Source organism: Sphaeramia orbicularis, unplaced genomic scaffold (assembly GCF_902148855.1).
Source record: "Sphaeramia orbicularis unplaced genomic scaffold, fSphaOr1.1, whole genome shotgun sequence".
In the NCBI taxonomy this organism is placed as follows: Eukaryota; Metazoa; Chordata; class Actinopteri; order Kurtiformes; family Apogonidae; genus Sphaeramia; species Sphaeramia orbicularis.
Window position 1 is genome coordinate 35,001 of NW_021941644.1, and position 26,773 is coordinate 61,773.

At 45.4% G+C, this 26,773-nt stretch overlaps 1 protein-coding gene across 1 annotated transcript in view; it reads right to left on the reverse strand.

The window, feature by feature from the left end:
* LOC115416679 (phospholipid phosphatase 4-like) overlaps nucleotides 1-26,773 on the reverse strand; it is a 63,008-nt gene that overhangs the window by 15,501 nt on the left and 20,734 nt on the right. The window contains exons 3-4 of the mRNA XM_030130526.1: nucleotides 18,220-18,310; nucleotides 6,424-6,487 (exon numbers count right to left, since the gene is read on the reverse strand). Of these exons, the coding sequence (XP_029986386.1) occupies nucleotides 6,424-6,487; nucleotides 18,220-18,310 (155 nt within the window). The remainder of the gene's footprint in view (nucleotides 1-6,423; nucleotides 6,488-18,219; nucleotides 18,311-26,773) is intronic.

Here is a 26,773-nt window from a genome sequence, read left to right on the forward strand (position 1 = left end):
AACTAACATGAACTACCCCAAATGACTAACATGAACTACCCCAACAGACTAGCATGAACTACCCCAACAAACTAACATGAACTACCCCAAAAGACTAGCATGAACTACCCCAACAGACTAGCATGAACTATCCCAACAGACTAGCATGAACTACCCCAACAAACTAACATGAACTACCCCAAATGACTAACATGAACTACCCCAACAGACTAACATGAACTACCCCAAAAGACTAACATGAACTACCCCAACAAACTAGCATGACCTACCCCACAAAGACTAAATCGAACTACCCCACACAGACTAACATGAACTACCCCAACTGACTAACATGAACTACCCCAACAGACTAACATGAACTACCCCAAAAGACTAACATGAACTACCCCAACAAACTAGCATGACCTACCCCACACAGACTAAATCGAACTACCCCACACAGACTAACATGAACTACCCCAACAGACTAACATGAACTACCTCAACAGACTAACATGAACTACCCCAACAGACTAGCATGAACTACCTCAACAGACTAACATGAACTACCCCAACAGACTAGCATGAACTACCCCAACAGACTAACATGAACTACCTCAACAGACTAACATGAACTACCCCAACAGACTAGCATGAACTACCCCACACAGACTAAATCGAACTACCCCACACAGACTAACATGAACTACCCCAACAGACTAAAATGAAACACCCCACAAAGACTAGCATGAACTACCCCACAAAGACTAACATGAACTACCCCACACAGACTAACATGAACTACCCCAACAGACTAGAATGAACTACCCCAACAGATTAACATGAACTACCCCACACAGACTAACATGAACTACCCAAACAAACTAACATGAACTACCCCAACAGACTAGCATGAACTACCCCAAGAGACTAACATGAACTACCCCAAGAGACTAACATGAACTACCCCAAAAGACAAACATGAACTACCCCACACAGACTAGCATGAACTACCCCAACAGAAGAACATTAACTACCCCAACAGACTAACATGAATGAGCCCACAAAGACTAGCATGAACTACCCCAACAGACTAACATGAACTACCCCAACAGACTAGCATGAACTACCCCACAAAGACTGACATGAACTACCCCAGAAAAACTAGCATGAACTACCCCAACAGACTAGCATGAACTTCCCCAAAACGACTAACATGAACTACCCCACACAGACTAAAATGAACTACCCCACACAGACTAACATGAACTACCCCAACAGATTAACATGAACTACCCCACACAGACTAACATGAACTACCCCAACAAACTAACATGAACTACCCCAACAGACTAGCATGAACTACCCCAAGAGACTAACATGAACTACCCCAACAGACTAACATGAACTACCCCAAAAGACAAACATGAACTACCCCACACAGACTAGCATGAACTACCCCAACAGAAGAACATTAACTACCCCAACAGACTAACATGAATGACCCCACACAGACTAGCATGAACTACCCCAACAGACTAACATGAACTACCCCAAGAGACTAGCATGAACTACCCCACAAAGACTGACATGAACTACCCCAGAAAAACTAGCATGAACTACCCCAACAGACTAGCATGAACTTCCCCAAAACGACTAACATGAACTACCCCACACAGACTAACATGAACTACCCCAACAGACTAGAATGAACTACCCCAACAGATTAACATGAACTACCCCACACAGACTAACATGAACTACCCCAACTGACGAACATGAACTACCCCAACAGACTAACATGAACTACCCCAAAAGACTAACATGAACTACCCCAACAAACTAGCATGACCTACCCCACACAGACTAAATCGAACTACCCCACACAGACTAACATGAACTACCCCAACAGACTAACATGAACTACCTCAACAGACTAACATGAACTACCCCAACAGACTAGCATGAACTACCTCAACAGACTAACATGAACTGCCCCAACAGACTAGCATGAACTACCCCAACAGACTAACATGAACTACCTCAACAGACTAACATGAACTACCCCAACAGACTAGCATGAACTACCCCACACAGACTAAATCGAACTACCCCACACAGACTAACATGAACTACCCCAACAGACTAAAATGAAACACCCCACAAAGACTAGCATGAACTACCCCACAAAGACTAACATGAACTACCCCACACAGACTAACATGAACTACCCCAAAAGACTAGAATGAACTACCTCAACAGATTAACATGAACTACCCCACACAGACTAACATGAACTACCCAAACAAACTAACATGAACTACCCCAACAGACTAGCATGAACTACCCCAAGAGACTAACATGAACTACCCCAACAGACTAACATGAACTACCCCAAAAGACAAACATGAACTACCCCACACAGACTAGCATGAACTACCCCAACAGAAGAACATTAACTACCCCAACAGACTAACATGAATGACCCCACACAGACTAGCATGAACTACCCCAACAGACTAACATGAACTACCCCAACAGACTAGCATGAACTACCCCACAAAGACTGACATGAACTACCCCAGAAAAACTAGCATGAACTACCCCAAAAGACTAGCATGAACTTCCCCAAAACGACTAACATGAACTACCCCACACAGACTAACATGAACTACCCCAACAGACTAGAATGAACTACCCCAACAGATTAACATGAACTACCCCACACAGACTAACATGAACTACCCCAACAAACTAACATGAACTACCCCAACAGACTAGCATGAACTACCCCAAGAGACTAACATGAACTACCCTAACAGACTAACATGAACTACCCCAAAAGACAAACATGAACTACCCCACACAGACTAGCATGAACTACCCCAACAGAAGAACATGAACTACCCCAACAGACTAACATGAATGACCCCACACAGACTAGCATGAACTACCCCAAAAGACTAACATGAACTACCCCAACAGACTAACATGAACTACCCCACACAGACTAGCATGAACTACCCCAACAGACTAACATGAACTACCCCAACAGACTAGCATGAACTACCCCACAAAGACTGACATGAACTACCCCAGAAAAACTAGCATGAACTTCCCCAAAACGACTAACATGAACTATCCCACACAGACTAACATGAACTACCCCACACAGACTAACATGAACTACCCCAACAGACTAAAATTAACAACCCCACAAAGACTAGAATGAACTACCCCACACAGACTAGCATGAACTACCCCACACAGACTAACATGAACTACCCCACACAGACTAACATGAACTACCCCACACAGACTTACATGAACTACCCCAACAGACTTACATGAACTACCCCAACAGACTAGCATGAACTACCCCAACAGACTAGCATGAACTACCCCACACAGACTAGCATGAACTACTCCAACAGACTAGCATGAACTACCCCAACAGACTAGCATGAACTACCCCATACAGACTAACATGAACTACCCCACACAGACTAACATGAACTACCCCACACAGACTAGCATGAACTACCCCAACAAACTAACATGAACTACCCCAACAGACTAGCATGAACTACCCCAACAAACTAACATGAACTACCCCAACAGACTAGCATGAACTACCCCAACAGACTAGCATGAACTATCCCAACAGACTAGCATGAACTACCCCAACAAACTAACATGAACTACCCCAACTGACTAACATGAACTACCCCAACAGACTAACATGAACTACCCCAAAAGACTAACATGAACTACCCCAACAAACTAGCATGACCTACCCCACACAGACTAAATCGAACTACCCCACACAGACTAACATGAACTACCCCAACTGACTAACATGAACTACCCCAACAGACTAACATGAACTACCCCAAAAGACTAACATGAACTACCCCAACAAACTAGCATGACCTACCCCACACAGACTAAATCAAACTACCCCACACAGACTAACATGAACTACCCCAACAGACTAACATGAACTACCCCAACAGACTAGCATGAACTACCCCACACAGACTAAATCGAACTACCCCACACAGACTAACATGAACTACCCCAACAGACTAACATGAACTACCCCAACAGACTAAAATGAAACACCCCACAAAGACTAGCATGAACTACCCCACAAAGACTAACATGGACTATCCCACACAGACTAACATGAACTACCCCAACAGACTAGAATGAACTACCCCAACAGATTAACATGAACTACCCCACACAGACTAAAATGAACTACCCAAACAAACTAACATGAACTACCCCAACAGACTAGCATGAACTACCCCAAGAGACTAACATGAACTGCCCCAACAGACTAGCATGAACTACCCCAACAGAAGAACATTAACTACCCCAACAGACTAACATGAATGACCCCACACAGACTAGCATGAACTACCCCAACAGACTAACATGAACTACCCCAACAGACTAGCATGAACTACCCCACAAAGACTGACATGAACTACCCCAGAAAAACTAGCATGAACTACCCCAACAGACTAGCATGAACTTCCCCAAAACGACTAACATGAACTACCCCACACAGACTAACATGAACTACCCCACACAGACTAACATGAACTACCCCACACAGACTAACATGAACTACCCCAACAGATTAACATGAACTACCCCACACAGACTAACATGAACTACCCTAACAAACTAACATGAACTACCCCAAGAGACTAGCATGAACTACCCCAAGAGACTAACATGAACTACCCCAACAGACTAACATGAACTACCCCAAAAGACAAACATGAACTACCCCAAAAGACAAACATGAACTACCCCAAAAGACTAACATGAACTACCCCAAAAGACAAACATGAACTACCCCAAAAGACAAACATGAACTACCCCAAAAGACAAACATGAACTACCCCAAACAGACTAGCATGAACTACTCCAACAGAAGAACATTAACTACCCCAACAGACTAACATGAATGACCCCACACAGACTAGCATGAACTACCCCAACAGACTAACATGAACTACCCCAACAGACTAGCATGAACTACCCCACAAAGACTGACATGAACTACCCCAGAAAAACTAGCATGAACTACCCCAACAGACTAACATGAACTACCCCAAAAGACAAACATGAACTACCCCACACAGACTAGCATGAACTACCCCAACAGAAGAACATGAACTACCCCAACAGACTAACATGAATGACCCCACACAGACTAGCATGAACTACCCCACACAGACTAGCATGAACTACCCCAACAGACTAACATGAACTACCCCAACAGACTAGCATGAACTACCCCAACAGACTAACATGAACTACCCCAACAGACTAGCATGAACTACCCCACAAAGACTGACATGAACTACCCCAGAAAAACTAGTATGAACTACCCCAACAGACTAGCATGAACTTCCCCAAAACGACTAACATGAACTACCCCACACAGACTAACATGAACTACCCCAACAGACTAAAATTAACAACCCCACAAAGACTAGAATGAACTACCCCACACAGACTAGCATGAACTACCCCACACAGACTAACATGAACTACCCCAACAGACTAGCATGAACTACCCCACACAGACTAACATGAACTACCCCACACAGACTTACATGAACTACCCCAACAGACTTACATGAACTACCCCAACAGACTAGCATGAACTACCCCAACAGACTAGCATGAACTACCCCACACAGACTAGCATGAACTACCCCACACAGACTAGCATGAACTACTCCAACAGACTAGCATGAAGTACCCCACACAGAATAGCATGAACTACCCCCCACACAGAATAGCATGCACTACCCCAACAGACTAGCATGAACTACCCCAACAGACTAACATGAACTACTCCAACAGACTAGCATGAACTACCCCAACAGACTACCATGAACTACCCCATACAGACTAACATGAACTACCCCACACAGACAAACATGAACTACCCCACACAGACTAACATGAACTATCCCAACAGACTAGCATGAACTACCCCAACAGACTAGCATGAACTACCCCAACAGACTACCATGAACTACCCCATACAGACTAACATGAACTACCCCACACAGACTAACATGAACTACCCCACACAGACTAACATGAACTATCCCAACAGACTAGCATGAACTACCCCACACAGACTAGCATGAACTACCCCACACAGACTAGCATGAACTACCCCACACAGACTAGCATGAACTACCCCAACAAAGTAGCATGAACTACCCTAACAGACTAAAATGAACTACCCCAACAGACTAACATGAACTACCCCACACAGACTAGCATGAACTACCCCAACAGAGTAGCATGAACTACCCTAACAGATTAACATGAACTACCCCAACAGACTAACATGAACTACCCCAACAGACTAACATGAACTAAAAAGATGTGGATTCCACGTACCTTCCCACAATCAGCTTCATGGTGTTGGTGAAGACTCCGTTGAGGGCGAGAGCCAGGGACACTGCTGCAAAAGGACAGGGAGGATCAGTGAGACATACGTCCAACAAAGACTGGACTGAAACAGGGGACAGAGAATGAAACAGGGGACAGAGACTGAAACAGGTGACAGAGACCAGGTGGACTGAAACAGGTGACAGAAACCAGGTGGACTTAAACAGGTGACAGAGACCAGGTGGACTGAAACAGGTGACACAGACCAGGTGGACTGAAACAGAGGACAGAGACCAGGTGGACTGAAACAGGTGACAGAGACCAGGTGGACTGAAACAGGTGACAGAGACCAGGTGGACTGAAACAGAGGACAGAGACCAGGTGGACTGAAACAGGTGACAGAGACCAGAGGACTGAAACAGGGGACAGAGACCAGGCAGACTGATACCGGGGATAAGAGACTCAAACAGGACAGAGACCCAGAGGACTTTACAAGGTCAGCACCTACTGTAGATGATGATCAAAAACAGCTCATATGGAAGGACTAACTGGTATGGACAGAGTACAGACTAACTGTTATGGACAGAGTACAGACTAACTGTTATGGACAGAGTACAGACTAACTGGTAGGGACAGAGTAAAGACTAACTGGTATGGACAGAGTACAGACTCACTAGTATGGACAGAGTACAGACTAACTGTTATGGACAGAGTACAGACTAACTGGTATGGACAGAGTAAAGAGTAACTGGTATGGAAAGTGTACAGACTAACTGGTATGGACAGAGTACAGACTCACTTGTATGGACAGATTACAGACTCACTGGTATGGACAGAATACAGACTAACTGGTATGGACAGAGTACAGACTAACTGGTCTGGACAGAGTAAAGACTAACTGGTATGGACAGAATACAGACTAACTGGTATGGACAGAGTACAGACTAACTGGTCTGGACAGAGTAAAGACTAACTGGTATGGACAGAGTACAGACTAACTGGTATGGACAGAATACAGACTAACCGGTATGGACAGAGTAAAGACTAACTGGTATGGACAGAGTACAGACTAAGTGGTATGGACAGAGTAAAGACTCAGTGGTATGGACAGAGTACAGACTAACCGGTATGGACAGAGTACAGACTAACCGGTATGGACAGACTAAAGACTAACTGGTATGGACAGTGTACAGACTAACTGTTATGGAAAGTGTACAGACTAACTGGTATGGACAGAGTACAGACTAACTGGTATGGAAAGTGTACAGACTAACTGGTATGGACAGAGTAAAGACTAACTGGTATGGACAAAGTACAGACTAACCGGTATGGACAGAGTACAGACTAACCGGTATGGACAGAGTACAGACTAACCGGTCTGGACAGAGTAAAGACTAACTGGTATGGAGAGAGTACAGACTAACTGGTATGGAAAGTTTACAGACTAACTGGTATGGACAGAGTACAGACTCACTGGTATGGACAGAGTACAGACTAACTGGTCTGGACAGAGTACAGACTAACTGGTATGGACAGAGTACAGACTAACTGGTATGGACAGAGTAAAGACTAACTGGTATGGAAAGCGTACAGACTAACTGGTATGGACAGAGTAAGGACTCACTGGTATGGACAGTTTATGCCATCTGGTCTTTTATGTCTGACATCTTCTCCTCATTTATACACTGCTGTGGAGTAGGTCTATACATGGAGCAGGTCTATACATGAAGCAGGTCTATAGATGGAGCAGGTCTATACATGGAGCAGGTCTATACATGGAACAGGTCTACACATGGAGCAGGTCTACACGTGGCAGACTTCTCACACATGCTAATGAACAGGTTCTGTTTTCATCTGTGGCTCCATGTCATCTTTTGTGCTGCTCTGCTTTTGCTGTTACTGCTGCTCTTCTTCTTCTGTGGTGTTTTTCTGCTGAGCATGTTCCCTCTCAGTGGTCTTCAGTAGTGTTGTAGTTCAGACCACTCAAACTGACAGTCTACCAAGACTAATGCAACGTTAACACTACATGGTACCGGCTCGACTCGGCCTGTTTGCTTTTCCGTTACAAAAAAGGACCTGGAATCTGGTACCTGGTACTAGTTTTTTGGTCTCACCTCCACCAAGGTTCCAGGACTGGGGACCAGATACCAAAAGGTGACATGTAAACACTGCAGACCACTGATTGGTCAGAGTCGTCTCTGTGTCCCGCCCTTTTACAAAAACCAGTTGCAGAAGTTTCCAGTAAATCTGTCAGTAGGTGAATCCACATGAAGACAGTAAACTGTAAAACTACACCATGGTTTGTCCAGGAGGTTCAGACGCAAACATTCAGCAGGAGTTTGACCATCATCATCATCATCATCATCGGCAGTAGCTCGTGTTCGAGTATTGGGTCCATGTCACCTCAGCTTTTCGGGGGGTGACGATGTTTGATATGGCTGCTCAGGCCCAGAGCAGAGCGGAAGAGCCGGGGACACTTTGTGCAGGGCAGGGTGGGTGGTGATCGAGGAAGGAGGAGCCGCTCTTTACATTGCTGTCTCTTAGCCTCTGCTTCAGAGCGTCGTTGGATCTCCATGCAGGCTGTTCCTTGAGTGATGGTACGTGCCCACACAGTTCGGTCCTCGGCAAGGGTCTCCCAGTTGGCATGGTCGATGCCACAGCGAAGGAGCGTGACCTTCAGTTGGTTGCGAAATCGACGTTTGGGAGCACACCTGGGTCTTGTGCCAGTTTCAAGTTGTGAAAAAAGGATCTGGCGGGGGAGTCGGGTTGTCGGCATTCTTCTGACATGTCCTGCCCAACGAAGGCGATGGCGAGCCACAGTGGTCTTGATGCTGGGGAGATTGGCTCGGAGAAGGACGGATTCATTGGTGACACGGTCTTGCCACTTGATCTTCAAGATTGCATGAAGTTTCTGCTGTTGGAAGCGCTCCAGCCTTTTTATATCACTCATGTACAGAATCCACACCTCAGAGCCATACAGGAGGGTGGAGAGGACAATGGCTCGAAACACCATAATTTTCGTCTGGAGACTGAGGTTGTGATTTAGAAATACACGTTTGGAGATCCTCCCGTATGCTGCATGTGCGGCACGAATCCTGTTATCAATGTCTTTCTTCATAGTGCAGCCACTAGAGAGGTAACTTCCAAGGTAAGGGAAGGCTTCCATAGTCTCAAGGACTTCACCATGGAGTCGTATGTTACTAGTGTCTGGAGGGGGATGGCCCGGAACTCCCTGCACAAGGATCTTGGTTTTCACAGTGTTGGAAGTGAGACCAAAGCGGGAGTAGGCACCGTCAAAAAGATCAGCAGTGGTCTGGAGGGCGGCGACTGTGTCTGTTGGGGTTGCATTGTCATCATCGTATTGTAGCTCCCGTACTGTGACCAGGGTGGTGAGTCGACGGGCACGAAGGCGCCCGGTGTTGAAGAGGCCTCCATCCATTCTGCAGCGAAGTTGGATGCCAGAGGCCGTGTCAGGAAGCTCGTGGAGCATGGCCCCAAGGTAGATCGTGAAGAGGGTGGGGGCCAGAATGCAGCCCTGCTTCAGGCCAGTGGTGATGGGGAAGGATTCTTAGATGCTGTTCTTGACCACAACGCGGCCAGTCATCCCATCATGAAGGGCCTGTACAAGGTCTGTAAAGTGGTCTGGGCAGCCGAAACGTCTCAACGTCACCCACATAGCTGATCTTGGGACACTATCGAAAGCCTTCTCCAGGTCCCAGAAGATGAAAAGTAGAGGTCGGCGTTGTTCACGGGATTTCTCCTGAAGCAAGTGGGCACAGAAAATCATGTCGGTGGTGCCACGAGATGGCCGGAAGCCGCACTGTGACTCTGGGAGGACATCCTCAGCGACAGTCAGGAGCCTGTCAAGCAGAACCCGTGCAAAAATCTTTCCCGCAATACTGAGGAGAGATATGCTGCGGTAGTTTCCACAGACAGAGCGATCCCCCTTCTTGAAGATGGTAATGATGGTGGCGTCCTTCAGGTCCGCGGGTATGACTTTCATCTCCCATACACGAAGGATCATCATGAATAGCTTGGACTTCACAGCTATGCCCCCATGAGAGATGAGTTCCAGGGGGATGTTGTCGGGCCCAGGGAACTTCCATGCTTTCATGCGCTTCAACACCTTCTGAAACTCAATGTATGAGGGAAGGAGTGACATCCAATGCCTGACAGGGTGTTGGGGTACCTTACGGAGCAAGTCGTCGGCTGCAGTAGACAGATGATTCAGGAGCATCTGAAAGTGTTCCTTCCACCTTTTGAGGATGGCCTGATCTTCTGTAAGGGTGGTTATGCCATCAGCAGCCCAGAGGGTGTTAGAGCCTCCACGACGAGGACCAAAGATATCATTTGTTGCAGCGTAAAAGCACCGTAGATCTCTGCTGTCAGCGTAGGACTGGATCTCTTTTGCTTTTTCTTGCCACCAGTGGTTTTGCATCTCTTGAACTTTTCGCTGGCACTCTTGCTTTGCCTTATGGAAGCGTCGTAGGCTGGCGCGAGTGGGACGGTTCTCCCATACGAGGCGGGCAGATCTCTTCTGGTCAATCAGTTGTCGGATGTCAATGTCATTTTGATCGAGCCAGTCTTGATGGGAACGATTGGAGTAGCCAACTACGTCCTCTGCAGCCTTGGTGATGGTGCCACAGAGAGTAGACCAGTCCACTTCTACAGAGTCTTGCTGAGGTGCTGGAGCCTCACTGAGAAGCTCTGTGAGACGGTCTGAGTAGTCTTCCTGGACTGCAGGGGTCTTTAGCCTCGCGACGTTGAAGTGAAGTACCCTCTTTGCAGGTCTACTGTGGCGGGGGAGGTTCCGCAATCGGAGTCTGAGGCGAGAAATGAGTAGCCGGTGGTCTGTCCAGCAATCGTCTGCACCAGGCATGCTGCGAGTCACAAGGATGTCGCTCTGGTCACGTTCTGGTCACGGGTGTTTCCAGGTGGTTTTGTGATGATTCGGGAGCCGGAAGAAGGTGTTAGTAATAGCCAACTCATTTTCAGCACAGAGGCCAAGAAGGAGAAGCCCGTTGGAGTTGCAGGATCCAAGGCCCTGTTTGCCCAGAATGCCCTCCCAGAGTCTGTGGTCGCGACCAACTGTGGCATTGAAGTCTCCAAGCACTAGGAGCTTGTCTCTGCTGGGGACGGCTTGGATGATGTTGTTTAGGGCAGCGTAGAATGACTCCTTGATGTTGTCCTCAGAGTCAAGGGTTGGGGCGTAGGCTGTAAATGACTGTGCGATGCGTCTAGTGTGTCGGTGTAGCGTTAGTGTGCTTGCCACCTCTCGCTTTCAGCCCCCACCGCTGGCTAGCAGAGCTGCTCACAGCACTGCGAAAAGAGAGCCAAGTGCGTAAGCCTCTCCTGCCAGTACATAGCCTCTCCACAGCAAGTCCTATGCAGTGCCTCCTCGTGGCTACAGATGGTAACTGAGTACCGCAAGGCCCCAGGCTAAACTGCAGGGAGCTCAGAGGAGGTCTGGCCCCCAGACATACGGCATGCATGGCCCACCGGCGTGTGGACACACCCTGATGCCCATGAACCAGACCCCCACCTATGGGCAAATAGCACAGGTAGACAGTGCTCGTCAGCCTTGGAAGGCAGTCCGTCTAGGGGAAGGAAAACCCTGACTTCAAACCTTTCTACTACACAAGTCTCCAATGGCAGTTGCACCTCAACTGGCGGATGAGAGCAGCGCCAGGCGGGCTGGCGCGGTTTAAGGCGGACCTTGACCATAACCAAGTCTCTGGCAGCCTGCTGCAAGCACCCCAACCAGAACCAGCACGTCTCCATTCTCTATGGTGCCGCTGGAGAAGGCGGGTGCCCAAAGTGTGTGGGTCCCAGGCACGCAACCTGCTATCCACCTTAAACAAATTCATGCGAAGGCGTTTCATGTCAGAAACACATCCTCAACTTTCTCATCAAAGTCCCGTGGCGATGGTACTCTGGATGACGGGGACAGGCTTGGTTAGCTGGAAGTCTCTAGTCTGGAGCCACACACGGGCGGCGCCTGCATGATGGTCGTTCTATCCACGAAGCTGTGGTGAAATGGTAGTTCGGCAGCTACAGGCGTGACTGGGCTGGCCTATTTAGGAGTACCGCAGCCCACTCCGAATGGAGAGACCCCTAGAAAAGGTGGGGTAAACATCAGTCACCACAAACTCCCCCTGACTGGCAGACTGCGGCCAGTGGGGACCTGCTCAAGCGGTCAAAACACAAGAAGAAAAATAAAACTGAATCCTCTCACGGTGGGTGCGTGGAATGTGAGGACCCTCATAGACCACGATGACACAGAAAGACCACATCGATGCACTGCCCTTGTGAGTTGGGAGCTCGACCGTTTCAATATTGATATCGCTGCTGTCTCCGAAACAAGACTTGCCGGACCGAAGTTGGAGCCAACTATACTTTCTTCTGGAAAGGGAAAATCCTGAAGAACAGTGGATCCATGGCATTGGTTTTGGAATTAAGACACCATTGGTGAATCGCTATAACCTGGCCCCAACTGCCATAAACGAAGGACTCATGACCCTCCGCGTGCCACTCCCTGACAGCAACCACCTGACTCTGATCTCAGCCTACGCCCCAGGAGTTTGACCAGACAACAGGCAACCAGTGAGTTTATCAGCAACTGTGAGTAGAGCACACAGAAGGAACGCACCGCATCGCTATGACGACCAGGGACTGGAAAGAGGGAGGATCTGGAATGGAAACGGTCTGGAATAGGACCTGGTACCAGAGTGGAACCGGTCTGGAATAGGACCTGGTACCAGAGTGGAAATGGTCTGGAATAAGACCTGGTACCAAAGTGGAAACGGTCTGGAATAGGACCTGGTACCAGAGTGGAGTTGAGCCGGTTCCACATAAGAAACGCAGCATAAGTGAAGATGCTGAGGGGTCAAGAGGAAGAAAAACCACAACAAACAAAAGGACCAAAGGTTTCACACCTGAAACAGTGTTTGAAGGATTGATTTTTCAGATCACAAACTGAGTCCTAACCCTAACCCTAACCCACGTGGACCTGCTGTCAGATGTTGGAGTGACCTGGTCTGATGGCATGTTTAACTATCGTCCATTCATGAGATGGAGTTGAAGAATGGATTTTTCCAAGATAAGCTCAAAAATGTCAGAAGTCGGAATGATGGTCTCCAAAATGCAACCATAATACAATAGATGAAGGTCAGGTTCAACAGGCTCATACTTAAAAGACAGAACACATGTAGAAACAATGTTGAGTCAAGTCCTCATGTGGTCTATTGGTGAAGTTAAAGAAACAAACCAATGAGGATGAAGGGGGTTCTAATCTATGAGTTCCAGGTCTGCAGTGCATCACAGTACCTGTAGGGGGTTCTAATATATGAGTTCCAGGTCTGCAGTGCATCACAGTACCTGTAGGGGGTTCTAATATATGAGTTCCAGGTCTGCAGTGCATCACAGTACCTGTAGGGGGTTCTAATCTATGAGTTCTAGGTCTGTAGTACATCACAGTACCTGTAGGGGGTTCTAATCTATGAGTTCTAGGTCTGTAGTGCATCACAGTACCTGTAGGGGGTTCTAATCTATGAGTTCTAGGTCTGCAGTGCATCACAGTACCTGTAGGGGGTTCTAATCTATGAGTTCTAGGTCTGCAGTGCATCACAGTACCTGTAGGGGGTTCTAATCTATGAGTTCTAGGTCTGCAGTGCATCACAGTACCTGTAGGTTTCTGTGATTTCCAGACTGGGATCGTAGAGAAGCCTGTTCGAATAATGGGCGGGGTTTTCCTCTGGGTTCCTGTCAGTCATGTTGTTTTCCTGTTTGCTAACAAAACCCTCTAATGGGCCTGTTCGCCTCCACACAGCACTGTAATCTGTACTCTGATACAGCACTGTAATCTGTACTCTGATACACCACTGTAATCTGTACTCTGATACAGCACTGTAATCTGTACTCTGATACACCACTGTAATCTGTACTCTGATAAAGCACTGTAATCTGTACTCTGATACACCACTGTAATCTGTACTCTGATACAGCACTGTAATCTGTACTCTGATACACCACTGTAATCTGTACTCTGATAAAGCACTGTAATCTGTACTCTGATACACCACTGTAATCTGTACTCTGATACAGCACTGTAATCTGTACTCTGATACACCACTGTAATCTGTACTCTGATACACCGCTGGAATCTGTACTAACCCTGATACACCGTCATCCTCTCTCCAACCCCCTCATTTTAGGGTTAGGGTTAACCCTAAGACTAACCCTAACCCTAAAACAGTGAGTGCCTCCCTAACCCTAACCCTAATCCTAAACCTAAACCTAACCCTAACCCTAACCCTAAAACAGTGAGTGCCTCCCTAACCCTAATCCTAAACCTAAACCTAACCCTAAGCCTAACCCTAAACCTAACCCTAAACCTAAGCCTAACCCTAAGCATAACCCTAACCCGGTGAGCGCCACCCTAAACCTAACCCAAACCTAAATCTAACCCTAAACCTAACCCTAACCCAGTGAACGCCTCCCCAACCCTAAGCCTAACCTTAAACCTAAGCTTAACCCTAAACCTAACCCCAACCCGGTGAGCGCCTCCCTAACCCTAATGCTAACCCTAACCCTATAAACCTAACCCTAACACCCTAACCCTAACATGGTGAGCGCCTCCCTAACCCTAAGGCTAACCCTAAGCCTAACCCTAAAACGGTGAGCGCCTCCCTAACTCTAAACCTAAACCTAACCCTAACCCTGTGAGCGCCTCCCAAACCCTAAACCTAACACTAACCCACATCCTGATTTAGCCGTTGAGCTCCTCCGTAACCCTAATCCTAACCCAAAGCCTAACCCTAAATCTAAACTGGTAAGTGCCTCCCTTACCTTAAACCTAACGTTAACCCTAATCGTAATCCTAACCCTAACCCTAAACCTAACCCTAAACCTAACCCTACACCTAACCCTAACCTGGTGAGCTCCTCCCTAACCCTAAACCTAGCTCTAACCCTAACCCTAAGCCTAACCCTAAGCTTAACCCTAACCCTAACCCTAAGCCTAAATTGATTGGCCCTGGAACGTGCTCTTCCTGAGCCTGGACCCAACTTTATATAAAGTTGAAGTTGAAGTTAAAGTTTAAACTCCTCCCACCTGTTCATCAGTTAACCCCCCCACACACATTTTTTAACGTCTTCCTAATTTTTTTTTCCCTCTAATTATTATTTTTCCACTTATTATCTATTCATTATCTATTTATTTGTGATTTTCCCAGGAGGTTTTGTGCCTCACTTTTATCCTCACTTATTTATTACTTCTTTGTATTTGATCTACAGGCAGTTTATACAGGTGAGTTACAGCAGCCTGCTTTTGAGTGATCATTGTGTTTTGTTACTTTTTAATGTACTTTTAGCACTTGTTGTTATTATTATTATTATTATTATTATTATTATTATTATTATTATTATTATTATTATTATTATCATCCATCTTGGCATGCTTTGTTTGTTCTGAACCTTAAGCATTTCTGTTCGTTACTTTAACACTTAACTTTTTAAATTTTTTTTTTATTTTTTATAAATTATTGCATGGTTCGTTGTTTTAATTGATGTTTGAAGCACTTATTGTTATTCTAGCACTTATGCCCTCTTATATACAGCTCCCTCCCCTAGGGGTGCCCATGAATTTTACTAATTTTAACCTAAACCCAGAACCCTAACCCTAACTCTAACCCTAACCCTAACCACATCATTAGGCCAGTGCAACACAGTTTAACCTAAACCCAGAACCCTAACCCTAACCCTAACCCTAACTCTAACTCAGTGAGCGCCTCCCTGGGAGAAAGGTTCTAATAGTTCTGGATTATTTCCTCTGCCAAGGAGGTTCTGTTTTAAGGTTCTGTTCTGTTTTTGCTGGCGTCAGTTGGTCTGTCTCTCTGTCCATGTGCAAGATAACTCAAAAAGTTATGGACAGATTTGGATGAAATTTTCAGGAAATGTTGATACTGGTCCTCTCCGAGTGCTTTTCTAGTTCATTCTAGTTTAGTTTTATTTAGTTTGGACTTTTTTTCTCTAATTGAGTTTGTTTTAATTCGTTTTTAGAGCAGGTTTGATCGTTTTTATCAGTTTTCTTTTTTTTCTAAATGTTTAGTTGTAGTTCAGTTGTAGTTCAGTTGTAGTTCAGTTGTAGTTTAGTTGTAGTTTAGTTGTAGTTCAGTTGTAGTTCAGTTGTAGTTCAGTGGTCTCTTTTCTCTTCTTCTCTGTGCTCCTATTCAAATCAATCCCAGACAGGACTCTGCTGCTTTAGTCTCCATGTTTCCAGGTAGAGTGGGGACCAGAAGACGACTGGAAACCACAAGTGAACACAAGTGACGGAGCAAAAAGTGTCGTATGGAGACAGCACAGAAAACTGAGAGAGACAAAGAAATCCATTTAACATCAATCTGACATTGACATAGACCAAAACCAAGGGAATTTGATCCAGAATTTTTTCTGTTTTAGTTAGTTTTGTAAACACACAATACAGTTTCAGTTAGTTATGTTTTTTTCTTTTAATTATAGTTTTTATTTATTTCAGTTAATGAAAATGTTTTTACAGTTCTAGTTTTGGTCATTTCGTTAGTTTTTGTTAACGATAATAACCTTGGTCTGATCCACTGTAGATTGAATTGACCTTAAATTATTTTAACATCCTTTATTGTTAATGTCTTCAGTGTAATTTTTGCATTTCACAAATTCATCCCACGGGTCGGACTGAAACCTTTGGCGGGCTGGATTTGAGCCCTGGGACAGATATTTGACATCTGTGATTCAGACTTTAGACCAGGGCTTTCAAACACGTGTCCTGGGGTCCAAATGAGTCCCCCCAAAGGTTCCAGTCCGACCCCTGGGATGAATTTCCAAAGTGTATAAATTCCACAGTCCAGGCTGTGGAACTCATGTTAGTGTGGGTTCCACATCCAGACCAATCTGATCTACAGTCCAATAAGAACAGCAGAAGAACCCACACAGAAGAAGGACTGCAGATTTACTACTGGGTTTGATGGGGAAAATAATATGACATTATGTCTGTAAATAATGACAACTGCAAATGTTTGTCTTTGTTTTAGTGCAAAAAATCACATGAAATTATGAAACTCTTTCCATTTCCAAACTCTCCTGTACCAATAAAATGTGACTAACCTGAACAAATGTGTCCAACCTGAAATGTCTGTATTAAATTCAGTCCAGTTTGAACTCTTTTCTTCCTGTTCCTCAGTGTTTAGTGTCTTTGGAGATCTGATCCAGAATGCACATGGACTAATGAGAAGTGGAGGAAGAAGACTGAGAAAATTACACTGATTTTACTGAAGAAATGTCCGTTTTTTCAGGTTCTTCACATCTTTTTTGTTTGGATAGTTTATTAAAGTAAGTATTTTCATAATTAAAGGTTGTTTTTTTTTACACTAAAACACAGACAAAAGTTTGCAGTTGTCATTATTTCCAGGTTCTTCTGTTCTAACTTTACTGGTTGGGTCCACTGCAGATCAGATCAGACTGAATGTGGAACCTGAAAGAACAGGAGTTTAAGAACCCTGCTGTAGAAATGTATAAAAATCATTACAATAATTTTTTTTAATAAGCATTCTTGTGAAGTAATTAATTTCTTAATGAGTAATAAGTGGAACAATATGCAGCAACCTGGTCATTAATGCAAAACTCACAAAGAAATGACCGACACACACTAAACTCCTTCTGACTTCAGAAACATGACGTACACGCCGTCTTCTCCACACCTCTGATGAGCTTTTGTTCAGAGCAAAATGATGACATCCACATAGAACATTTCCAGTCACTGGCTTCATGTTACCTAGACATGCCTCTTTAATCTCTGTCTTGTCCGTCCTCTGAATTATCTTCACCACAAATATGACCGCCAGCGGGGTGAGGAAGGAAATGGCCTGGAAGGAAGAGCAGAGGAAAAACGACAGTTATTCCACTGACAGTAAACATGTTCAGACTGAGCCTCTGCCTCTGGAACGGACATCATCAATCTATCCATCCATCCATCCATCCATCCATCCATCCATCCATCCATCCATCCATTCTCTTCCTCTTATCCGGGGCCGGGTCACAGGGGTAACAGTCTAAGCAGGGATGCCCAGACTTCTTCCTCTCCTCAGACTCCTCCCTCTCCTCAGACTCCTCCCTCTCCTCAGACTCCTCCTTCTCCTTAGACTCCTCCCTCTCCTCAGACTCCCCTTCTCCTTAGACTCCTCCCTCTCCTCAGACTCCTCCTTCTCCTCAGACTCCTCCCTCTCCTCAGACTCCTCCCTCACCTCAGACTCTTCCCTCTCCTTAGACTCCTCCCTCTCCTCAGACCCCTCCCTCTCCTCAGACTCCTCCTCCAGCTGTTCTGGGTGGACCCCAGGTGTTCCCAGTCCAGTCCACAGACATAGTCTCTCCAGTGTGTCCTAGGTCTTCCCTCAGACTCCTCCCGGTGGGACATGCCCAGAACACCTCCCCAGAGAGGAGTCCAGGAGGATCTGAACCAGCTGTCTGATCCACCTCTGCCGGTTCCTCTGGATGTGGATGAGCAGCGGTTCTACTCTGAGCTCCTCCCTGGTGACTGAGCTCCTCCCCTATCCCTAAGGGTGGACCCACCCACCCTGCGGAGGAAACTCATTTCGACCGCTTTATCAAGACACAAATTAAACCCTAACCCTGACCCTAACCCTAATGGGACCAGTAAACCTAACCCTAACCTTGACCCTAACCCAGAGACTAAGCCTAACCCTGTTTTAAATGGATGAATATTCAGTTTATTGATGGAATAATTGAAGCCCCACCCTCTGTGTCTGACATCATTGACCTCCATTCATTGGATCCACACCAGCAGCAGGACTTCACCATCCAACATGGACCAGGACTTCACCATCCAACATGGACCAGGACTTCAGTGGTCCAACATGGACCAGGATTTAGTGTTCAGACGTGCACTTTTTTATATTTAACATGTAAAAGTCCCAGTTCCCATTGGACTGTCCTGTCTTTTTTATTCATCTATTTGTTTTTTGGACTGTCCTGTCTTTTTTATTTATTTATTTATTTTTTGGACTGTCCTATCTTTTTTATTTATTTATTTATTTTTTGGACTGTCCTATCTTTTTTATTCATCTATTTATTTTTTGGACTGTCCTATCTTTTTTATTTATTTATTTATTTTTTGGACTGTCCTATCTTTTTTATTCATCTATTTATTTTTTGGACTGTCCTATCTGACAGAGCAGTGCATGACTCACAGATGTTGGGACTGGGCTCTTCCAGGCTTTTTTTTTTTTTTTTTTTTCCAGGCTTTTCTAAACATCGACTGCTACTGGGAATGAAATCGGCACAGATGCTTTAATGTATACACACACACACACACACACACACACACACACACACACACACACACGAGGGTTTTTAGGTCAGGTACTGACTATTTACTGGAAGGGCCACAGGCACAAATGTTTACAGTATTGCTGTACTGGTGTTGAACCTGCACCAGCCACTTCTAAGCACCAGGAGAAGGTCCTTCTGTGGGAAAGGCCAGTCACACAGTCCTGTCAAACCCTGCTCATATCAACTCAGTTCAGACTTCACCTCAACAGGGGAAGTCAGCAGATTACAGTGCACTGCAAAAAGGCCTTTGCAAAAAACATGAAAATTAAACCATTATTGGGTCAAATATCTTATTTCCAATCAAATAATCTGCCGGTGCAGTAAGAAAATTACACTTATCAAGTTTTCTTAAAATAAGAAAATACTGTAATAACATAAGGATTATAGAATGATACAATTCTTATTTTAAATAGAAAATACTTGTTTCAAGTCTTCATAGTAAGTTTTTTTTTTTTTTAATCCATCCATCCATCCATCCATCCATTATCTGCCACTTCATCCGGGGCTGGGCTGGGTTATGGGCTAACAGTCTAATCATGGATGCCCAGACTTCCCTCTCCTCAGACTCCTCCTCCAGCTCTTCCAGGGGGATCCCAAGGTGTTCCCAGTCCAGTCCACAGACATAGTCTCTCCAACATGTCCTAGGTCTTCCCTCAGGTCTCCTCCTGGTGGGACCTGCCCAGAACACCTCCCTAGGGAGGAGTCCAGGAGGATCTGAACCAGATGTCTGATCCACCCCAGCTGGTTCCTCTGGATGTGGAGGAGCAACGGCTCTACTCTGAGCTCCTCCCCCTATCCCTAAGGGTGGACCCACCCACCCTGCAGAGGAAACTCATTTGGACCGCTTGTATCCTGGATCTGGTCCTTTGGGTCCTGACCCAAAGCTCATGACCATAGGTGAGGGTCTGAACGTAGACTGAGGGTAAATCCAGAGCTTCTCCTTTGGACTCAGCTCCTTCTGAACCACAACAGACCCGTACAAGCACTACAGCACTGCAGACGCTGCACCCACCCACCTGTCAATCTGAACCTCCACCCACCCACCTGTCAATCTGAACCTCCATCCTTCCCTCACTGTGAACCAGACCCAGATACTTGAACTCCTCCACTTGGACCAAAGACTCCCCACCGATCCGAAGAGGGCAGACCACCTTTTTCCGGTCCAGAACCATGGTCTCAGATTTGGAGGTGCAGATCCTCATCCCACTGGCTTCACACTCGGCTGCAAACTGCCCCAGATCACACTGAAGGTCCAGGTTCCATGAGGCCAACAGGACAACGTCATCTGCAAAAAGCAGAGATGAAATTCTATGGTCCCTAAACCGGACCCCCTCTGGCCCCTGGCTGCGCCGAGAAATTCTGTCCAAAAAAAAAAAAAAAATTACGAACAGAACCGGTGCCAAAGGGCAGCCCTCCCAGAGTCCCATATGCACCTGGAACAGGTCTGACTTACTGCCGGCAATCCGAACCAGGCTCCTGCTTCGGTCATACAAGGACCGGACTGCCCGTAGCAGAGGGCCCCGGACCCCATACTCCGGAAGCACCTCCCACAGGATACCACGAGGGACATGGTCGAACACCTTCTCCAGATCCACAAAACACATGTGGACCGGTGGGGCACACTCCCATGAACCCTCGAGCACCCGATGGAGAGTGTAAAGCTGGTCCAGTGTTCCGCAACCGGGATGAAAACCTGGATCCAAGGTTCTGCTATGGGTGGGATCCTCCTCTCCAGTACCTGGAATAGACTTTCCCCGGGAGGCTCAGGAGTGGGATCCCCCTGTGGTTGGAGCACATCCTCTGGACCCTCTTCTTAAAAAGGGGGACCACCACCCTGGTCTGCCCATCCAGAGGTACTGTCCCCGACTGCCACGCCATGTTACAGAGACGAGTCAGCCAACACCTAATCTATGGTATATTTATGTATATGGTTATATGAAGATGTATTGACTTAACAGATCTATAGAGGGTCTGTACATGACATCAGCGCTAGCGGAAGTCACTGTGGCTCCACCCACTGAGTGTCAGAAAGAGGCAGATGAGTGACAGCGTTGGCTTCAATCCTGTCTAAACTGAAGAACAATACTGAATCCAAACTGGGGCAGAGCTGTTGTTGGTTGATTGTATTTTCAGGTTCTTAAAGCAGTGGGAGCTATCGTTTTACAGACACCCAAAGACAAAGAAAACAGAAGGAGATGGATCCACAAATCCAGGAAACCAAACCTAGATCTGTGGATCCTGTTTGGTGTCAGCTAACATTCACTGATGCTGTATTTTTGGGTCCAATCAGACCTGAAATGACTTATTGTTTTGGCTAATGTTCCTTCTGAGTAAATATAGTTTTTTCTGTTGTTCAGACAAGGAATAGTTTTTAGTTTTTAGATGTTTCCTGCTTGACAGTTTCCACTGTGACTCCAGTCTTCCTCAGTAGCGTCATCCGACGTGTTGCTGACGTGTCATTTACCAGCTGGTCGGCTCGACGGACCAATCAGAGCCCGTCGAGCCGACTGTGCCTCCTCCGTCTTGGGTGGTCTCTGGAGGAGGGAATCCCAGGTGTGACAGAGGGTGTACGCCCCCTCGTCCCGGTTGATGGTGTCACTCGCCCACTTCCTGATCTCTATTGCCTCCTTGATCCAACATTTGAATTTGTTCGTTTCCAATGTTATGATTGTGCCCTTATCCCAGTCCATGATATGGTTCTGTCTTCTGCAGTGGTCCATGATGGCCGATTTTAAGTTCTCCTGTTCTGCTTTTTCCTTTTGAGTCTGTGTGAATCTCCCCGCTGTCTCCTTTTCGCATTCTTTTTGGTGTTCTTTTTTCTTTGTGTTGAATGATCGTCCCGTTTCCCCCATGTATGTTTTGTTGCATGATTTGCACGGTATCTCATATATGACATTACATTTCTGTTCCGGTGCTATTTTGTTCTTAGGGTGTTTGAGTAGTTGGCGGAGTTTCATGTGTGGTTTGATGACAGTGTTGATGTGATGTTTTTTCATGACCCTCTGTATTGGTTCTGTTATCCCCCGGATGTATGGTATGGTTAGGAAATCTTTGGGTTTATCATCGGTCTTTTTTGTGCGTTTTGTTTTGTTGTCCTTGCTCTTCTTGTCTTTGTTTTTGACTTGTTGTCTTCCTTTGTTGATGGTCCATTTGGGGTACTGACACAGTGTAAGTGTGTGTTGAATATGTTTTTCCTCCTCCTGTCTGTCGTGTTCATCAGTTATGATGGTGGCTCATTCATATAGTGTTCTGACGACTGATAGTTCGTGTGCTGTGGGGTGTTCTGATGTCCAGAGGAGGTACTGGTGTACTGATGTCCAGAGGAGGTACTGGTGTTGTGATGTCCAGAGGAGGTACTGGTGTACTGATGTCCAGAGGAGGTACTGGTGTACTGATGTCCAGAGGAGGTACTGGTGTTCTGATGTCCAGAGGAGGTACTGGTGTTCTGATGTCCAGAGGAGGTACTGGTCAGTGTGTGTGGGTTTTCTGTAAACTGTGATTTTAATGCTGCCGTCTTCTCTGTGGTGGATGTTCATGTCCAGGAATGATATGGTCCGGTTTATTTCTTCTTCGTGGGTGAATTGTATATTGCCAATTTTATCAGTAGTGTTTAAGTGGTTTAAGGTGAGTTCTTGTGTGTGTCCGGTTTCTATTTTTTCCAGAATGTCGTCTACATATCTTTTCCACAGTGATGGCTTGCAGTGGGTGGGTGCTGTGTAGATGGCTTTGGTTTCCAGGTCCTCCATGAAAAAACTGCTCATGATTGCAGATAGTGGGTCTCCCATAGTGAAGCCTTCTTTCTGTCTGTATATTAAGTTTTTGAACTGAAAGTATGTGGATTTGGCAACGAAATGTAGAAGTGTGGATATGTCATCAGCTGTCAGGTTTGTGCGTTTTTTGAGGGTCCGGTCTTGTTTTAAGCGTTCTTGTACGATGTGTAGTGTGAGGTCTACGGGGGTTTTGGTGAACAGGGATATGACATCGTGTGAAATGAGGATTTCGTTTTTTTCTACAGTTATGTTGTTGAGTTCTTGAGCTAGTTGTTTTGAATTCTTACAGTGGTGTTGTGTTGTGCCTAGGAGGAGTTTGAGTATTTCTACTATGGCTTTGGAGAGGTTGTATGTGACGGAACCGATGCTGTCTACTACTGGCCGTAGAGGGGGGTCCTTTTTATGGATTTTGGGGGTTCCATGTATCCGAGGGATGATGTTAGCTGTGGGTATGAGGTGGTCATTTGCGTCCCCTGTTATTTTATTGTTTTCCAGTAGTAGTTTCAGTAGTGTTTTTAGTGTCCTTTTCTTTTCTTCTGTGGGGTCTTTTTTCAGTATTTCATATGTGTTTCTGTCTGCTAACATTCTGTCCATCTGTTGTTCATATGTTTCCGTGTCCATTACAACTGTGGTTCTGCCTTTGTCGGATGGTAGGATGGCAATGGTTTTTTCGTGTTTTAGTGAGTTTATTGCCATTTGTTCCTCCTTCGTAATGTTTCTGTGTGGTGGTTTGGCTGATTTGAGGATCCCTGCTACCGCGTTTCGGAGTTCTGCTTTCTGTCCCTAGTTTTGGATTTTATGGCATGCTAGTTTTGTGGCAAGTATATTTTCATCATGTGGTATTTTTTTGGGTGTGATGGCAAAATTTTGTCCTTTTGTTAATACGGTTTTCTCTGATACCGTGAGGGTGCGTTTTGATAGCTTCCGCAACCATTGTTCATTGGTTTTGAAGTGTGTTTGTCTGGTTTTGTTTCTTATTTCCATTAGTTTGTTCAGTTTTCTGATCTGGCGTTGTTTGTGTTGCCAAACTCTTGTTCATATGTGCGTTTTAAGTGTGCAGTTATTTCCTCCTCCATGATCTTCTCCAGTGTGTGGTGGTGCTTGAAATTGTCCATTTCCTCTTTTATTTGTGCGCTGATTTCGTTAATCTTGCTTACCGTTGTTCTAATTCGTTCTCTGATGAGAGCTTTTCTTGCTTTTTTGATGATGTTTTCTGCGTTCTTGGTCGGGATAGGGCTTTTTATGTAGAGGCTTGCTGGTGTTATGTCCTCATCTCTGCATTGCAGGTTGAATCTTAGGTGGTTTTTCTGGTGGGCTCGCGCTTTTTCCAGCTTCTCCAGTCGGCGGAGGGCCTTGACCCTGTCATGACCAAAACTTTCTTGGATAAGGCTACAGACGTTCATTTTGTCTTCTGTTTATGTAAATATAGTTTTTTCTTTTGTTCAGACAAGGAATAGTATTTTGTTTTTAAATGTTACCTGCTTGACAGTTTCGACTGTGATTCCAGTCTTCCTCAGAAGCGTCATCCGACGTGTTGCTGACGTGTCATTTATCAGCTGGTCGGCTCGACAGAGCAATCAGAGCCCGTCGAGCCGACCAATTATATATCATATCATTCCTGGACATAAAAATCCACCACAGAGAAGACGGCAGCATTAAAATCACAGTTTACAGAAAACCCACACACACCGACCAGTACCTCCTCTGGACATAAGAACACCCCACAGCACATGAACTATCAGTCGTCAGAACACTATATGAACGAGCGACCATCATAACTGATGAACACGACAGACAGGAGGAGGAAAAACATATTCAACACACACTTACACTGTATCAGTACCCCAAATGGGCCATTAACAAAGGAAGACAACAAGTCAAAAACAAAGACAAGAAGAGCAAGGACAAAAAAACAAAACGCACAAAAAAGACCGATGATAAACCCAAAGATTTCCTAACCATACCATACATCCGGGAGATAACAGAACCAATACAGAGGGTCATGAAAAAACACCACATCAACACTGTCATCAAACCACACACAAAACTCCGCCAACTACTTGTAAACCCTAAGGACAAAATAGCACCGGAACAGAAATGTAATGTCATATATGAGATACCGTGCAAATCATGCAACAAAACATACATGGGGGAAACGGGACGATCATTCAACACAAGGAAAAAAGAACACCAAAAAGAATGCGAAAAGGAGACAGCGGGGAGATTCACACAGACTCAAAAGGAAAAAGCAGAACAGGAGAACTTAAAATCGGCCATCATGGACCACTGCAGAAGACAGAACCATATCATGGACTGGGATAAGGGCACAATCATAACATCGGAAACAAACAAATTCAAACGTTGGATCAAGGAGGCAATAGAGATCAGGAAGTGGGCGAGTGACACCATCAACCGGGACGAGGGGGCGTACACCCTCTGCACACCTGGGATTCCCTCCTCCACAGACCACCCAAGGCGGAGGAGGCACGGTCGGCTCGACGGGCTCTGATTCGTCCGTCGAGCCGACCAGCTGGTAAATGACACGTCAGCAACACGTCGGATGACGCTACTGAGGAAGACTGGAGTCACAGTGGAAACTGTCAAGCAGGAAACATCTAAAAACTATTCCTTGTCTGAACAAAAGAAAAAACTATATTTACATAAACAGAAGACAAAAATGAACGTCTTTAGCCGTTCCTTCTTAGTGCAGCTCTTGGTTTCATGATCAGATCTTTCATGGTTTTTGTCTTCATTTTGTGATTGTGAACCTTGTGCTCCTACGTGATTAGTAAACTAACTGAAACTGAGGCCAACCTAGTTTTAATAATACGGAGGAACTAGAGAATAAAGTGACGACGGAGTATTAGGAAAATTGAAGAAAAGAAAAACACTGGGCACTATAAGAATAAAGTCATAAAATATGGAGATAAAACCTGGAATTTTATGAGTCGAATACAAAACGAATCACAATGTTCTGAGAATAAAGTCGTAGTTATAAAAAAACTCATAATTTAACAAAAATGTTATTTGTTTATGAGATTAAAGTCGTCAGATTCTGAAAATAAAGTCATAATATTATCAGAATAATGTGTTAATTTAAACCAGGTGGTGTAAATCTGCTAATTTCCCAGAATGCAGTGGTGCCCTGCTGGTCCACAGCAGTAGTATCTGTGTTGGATAAAGGACTGGATCTGGACTAGACTCAGTAAA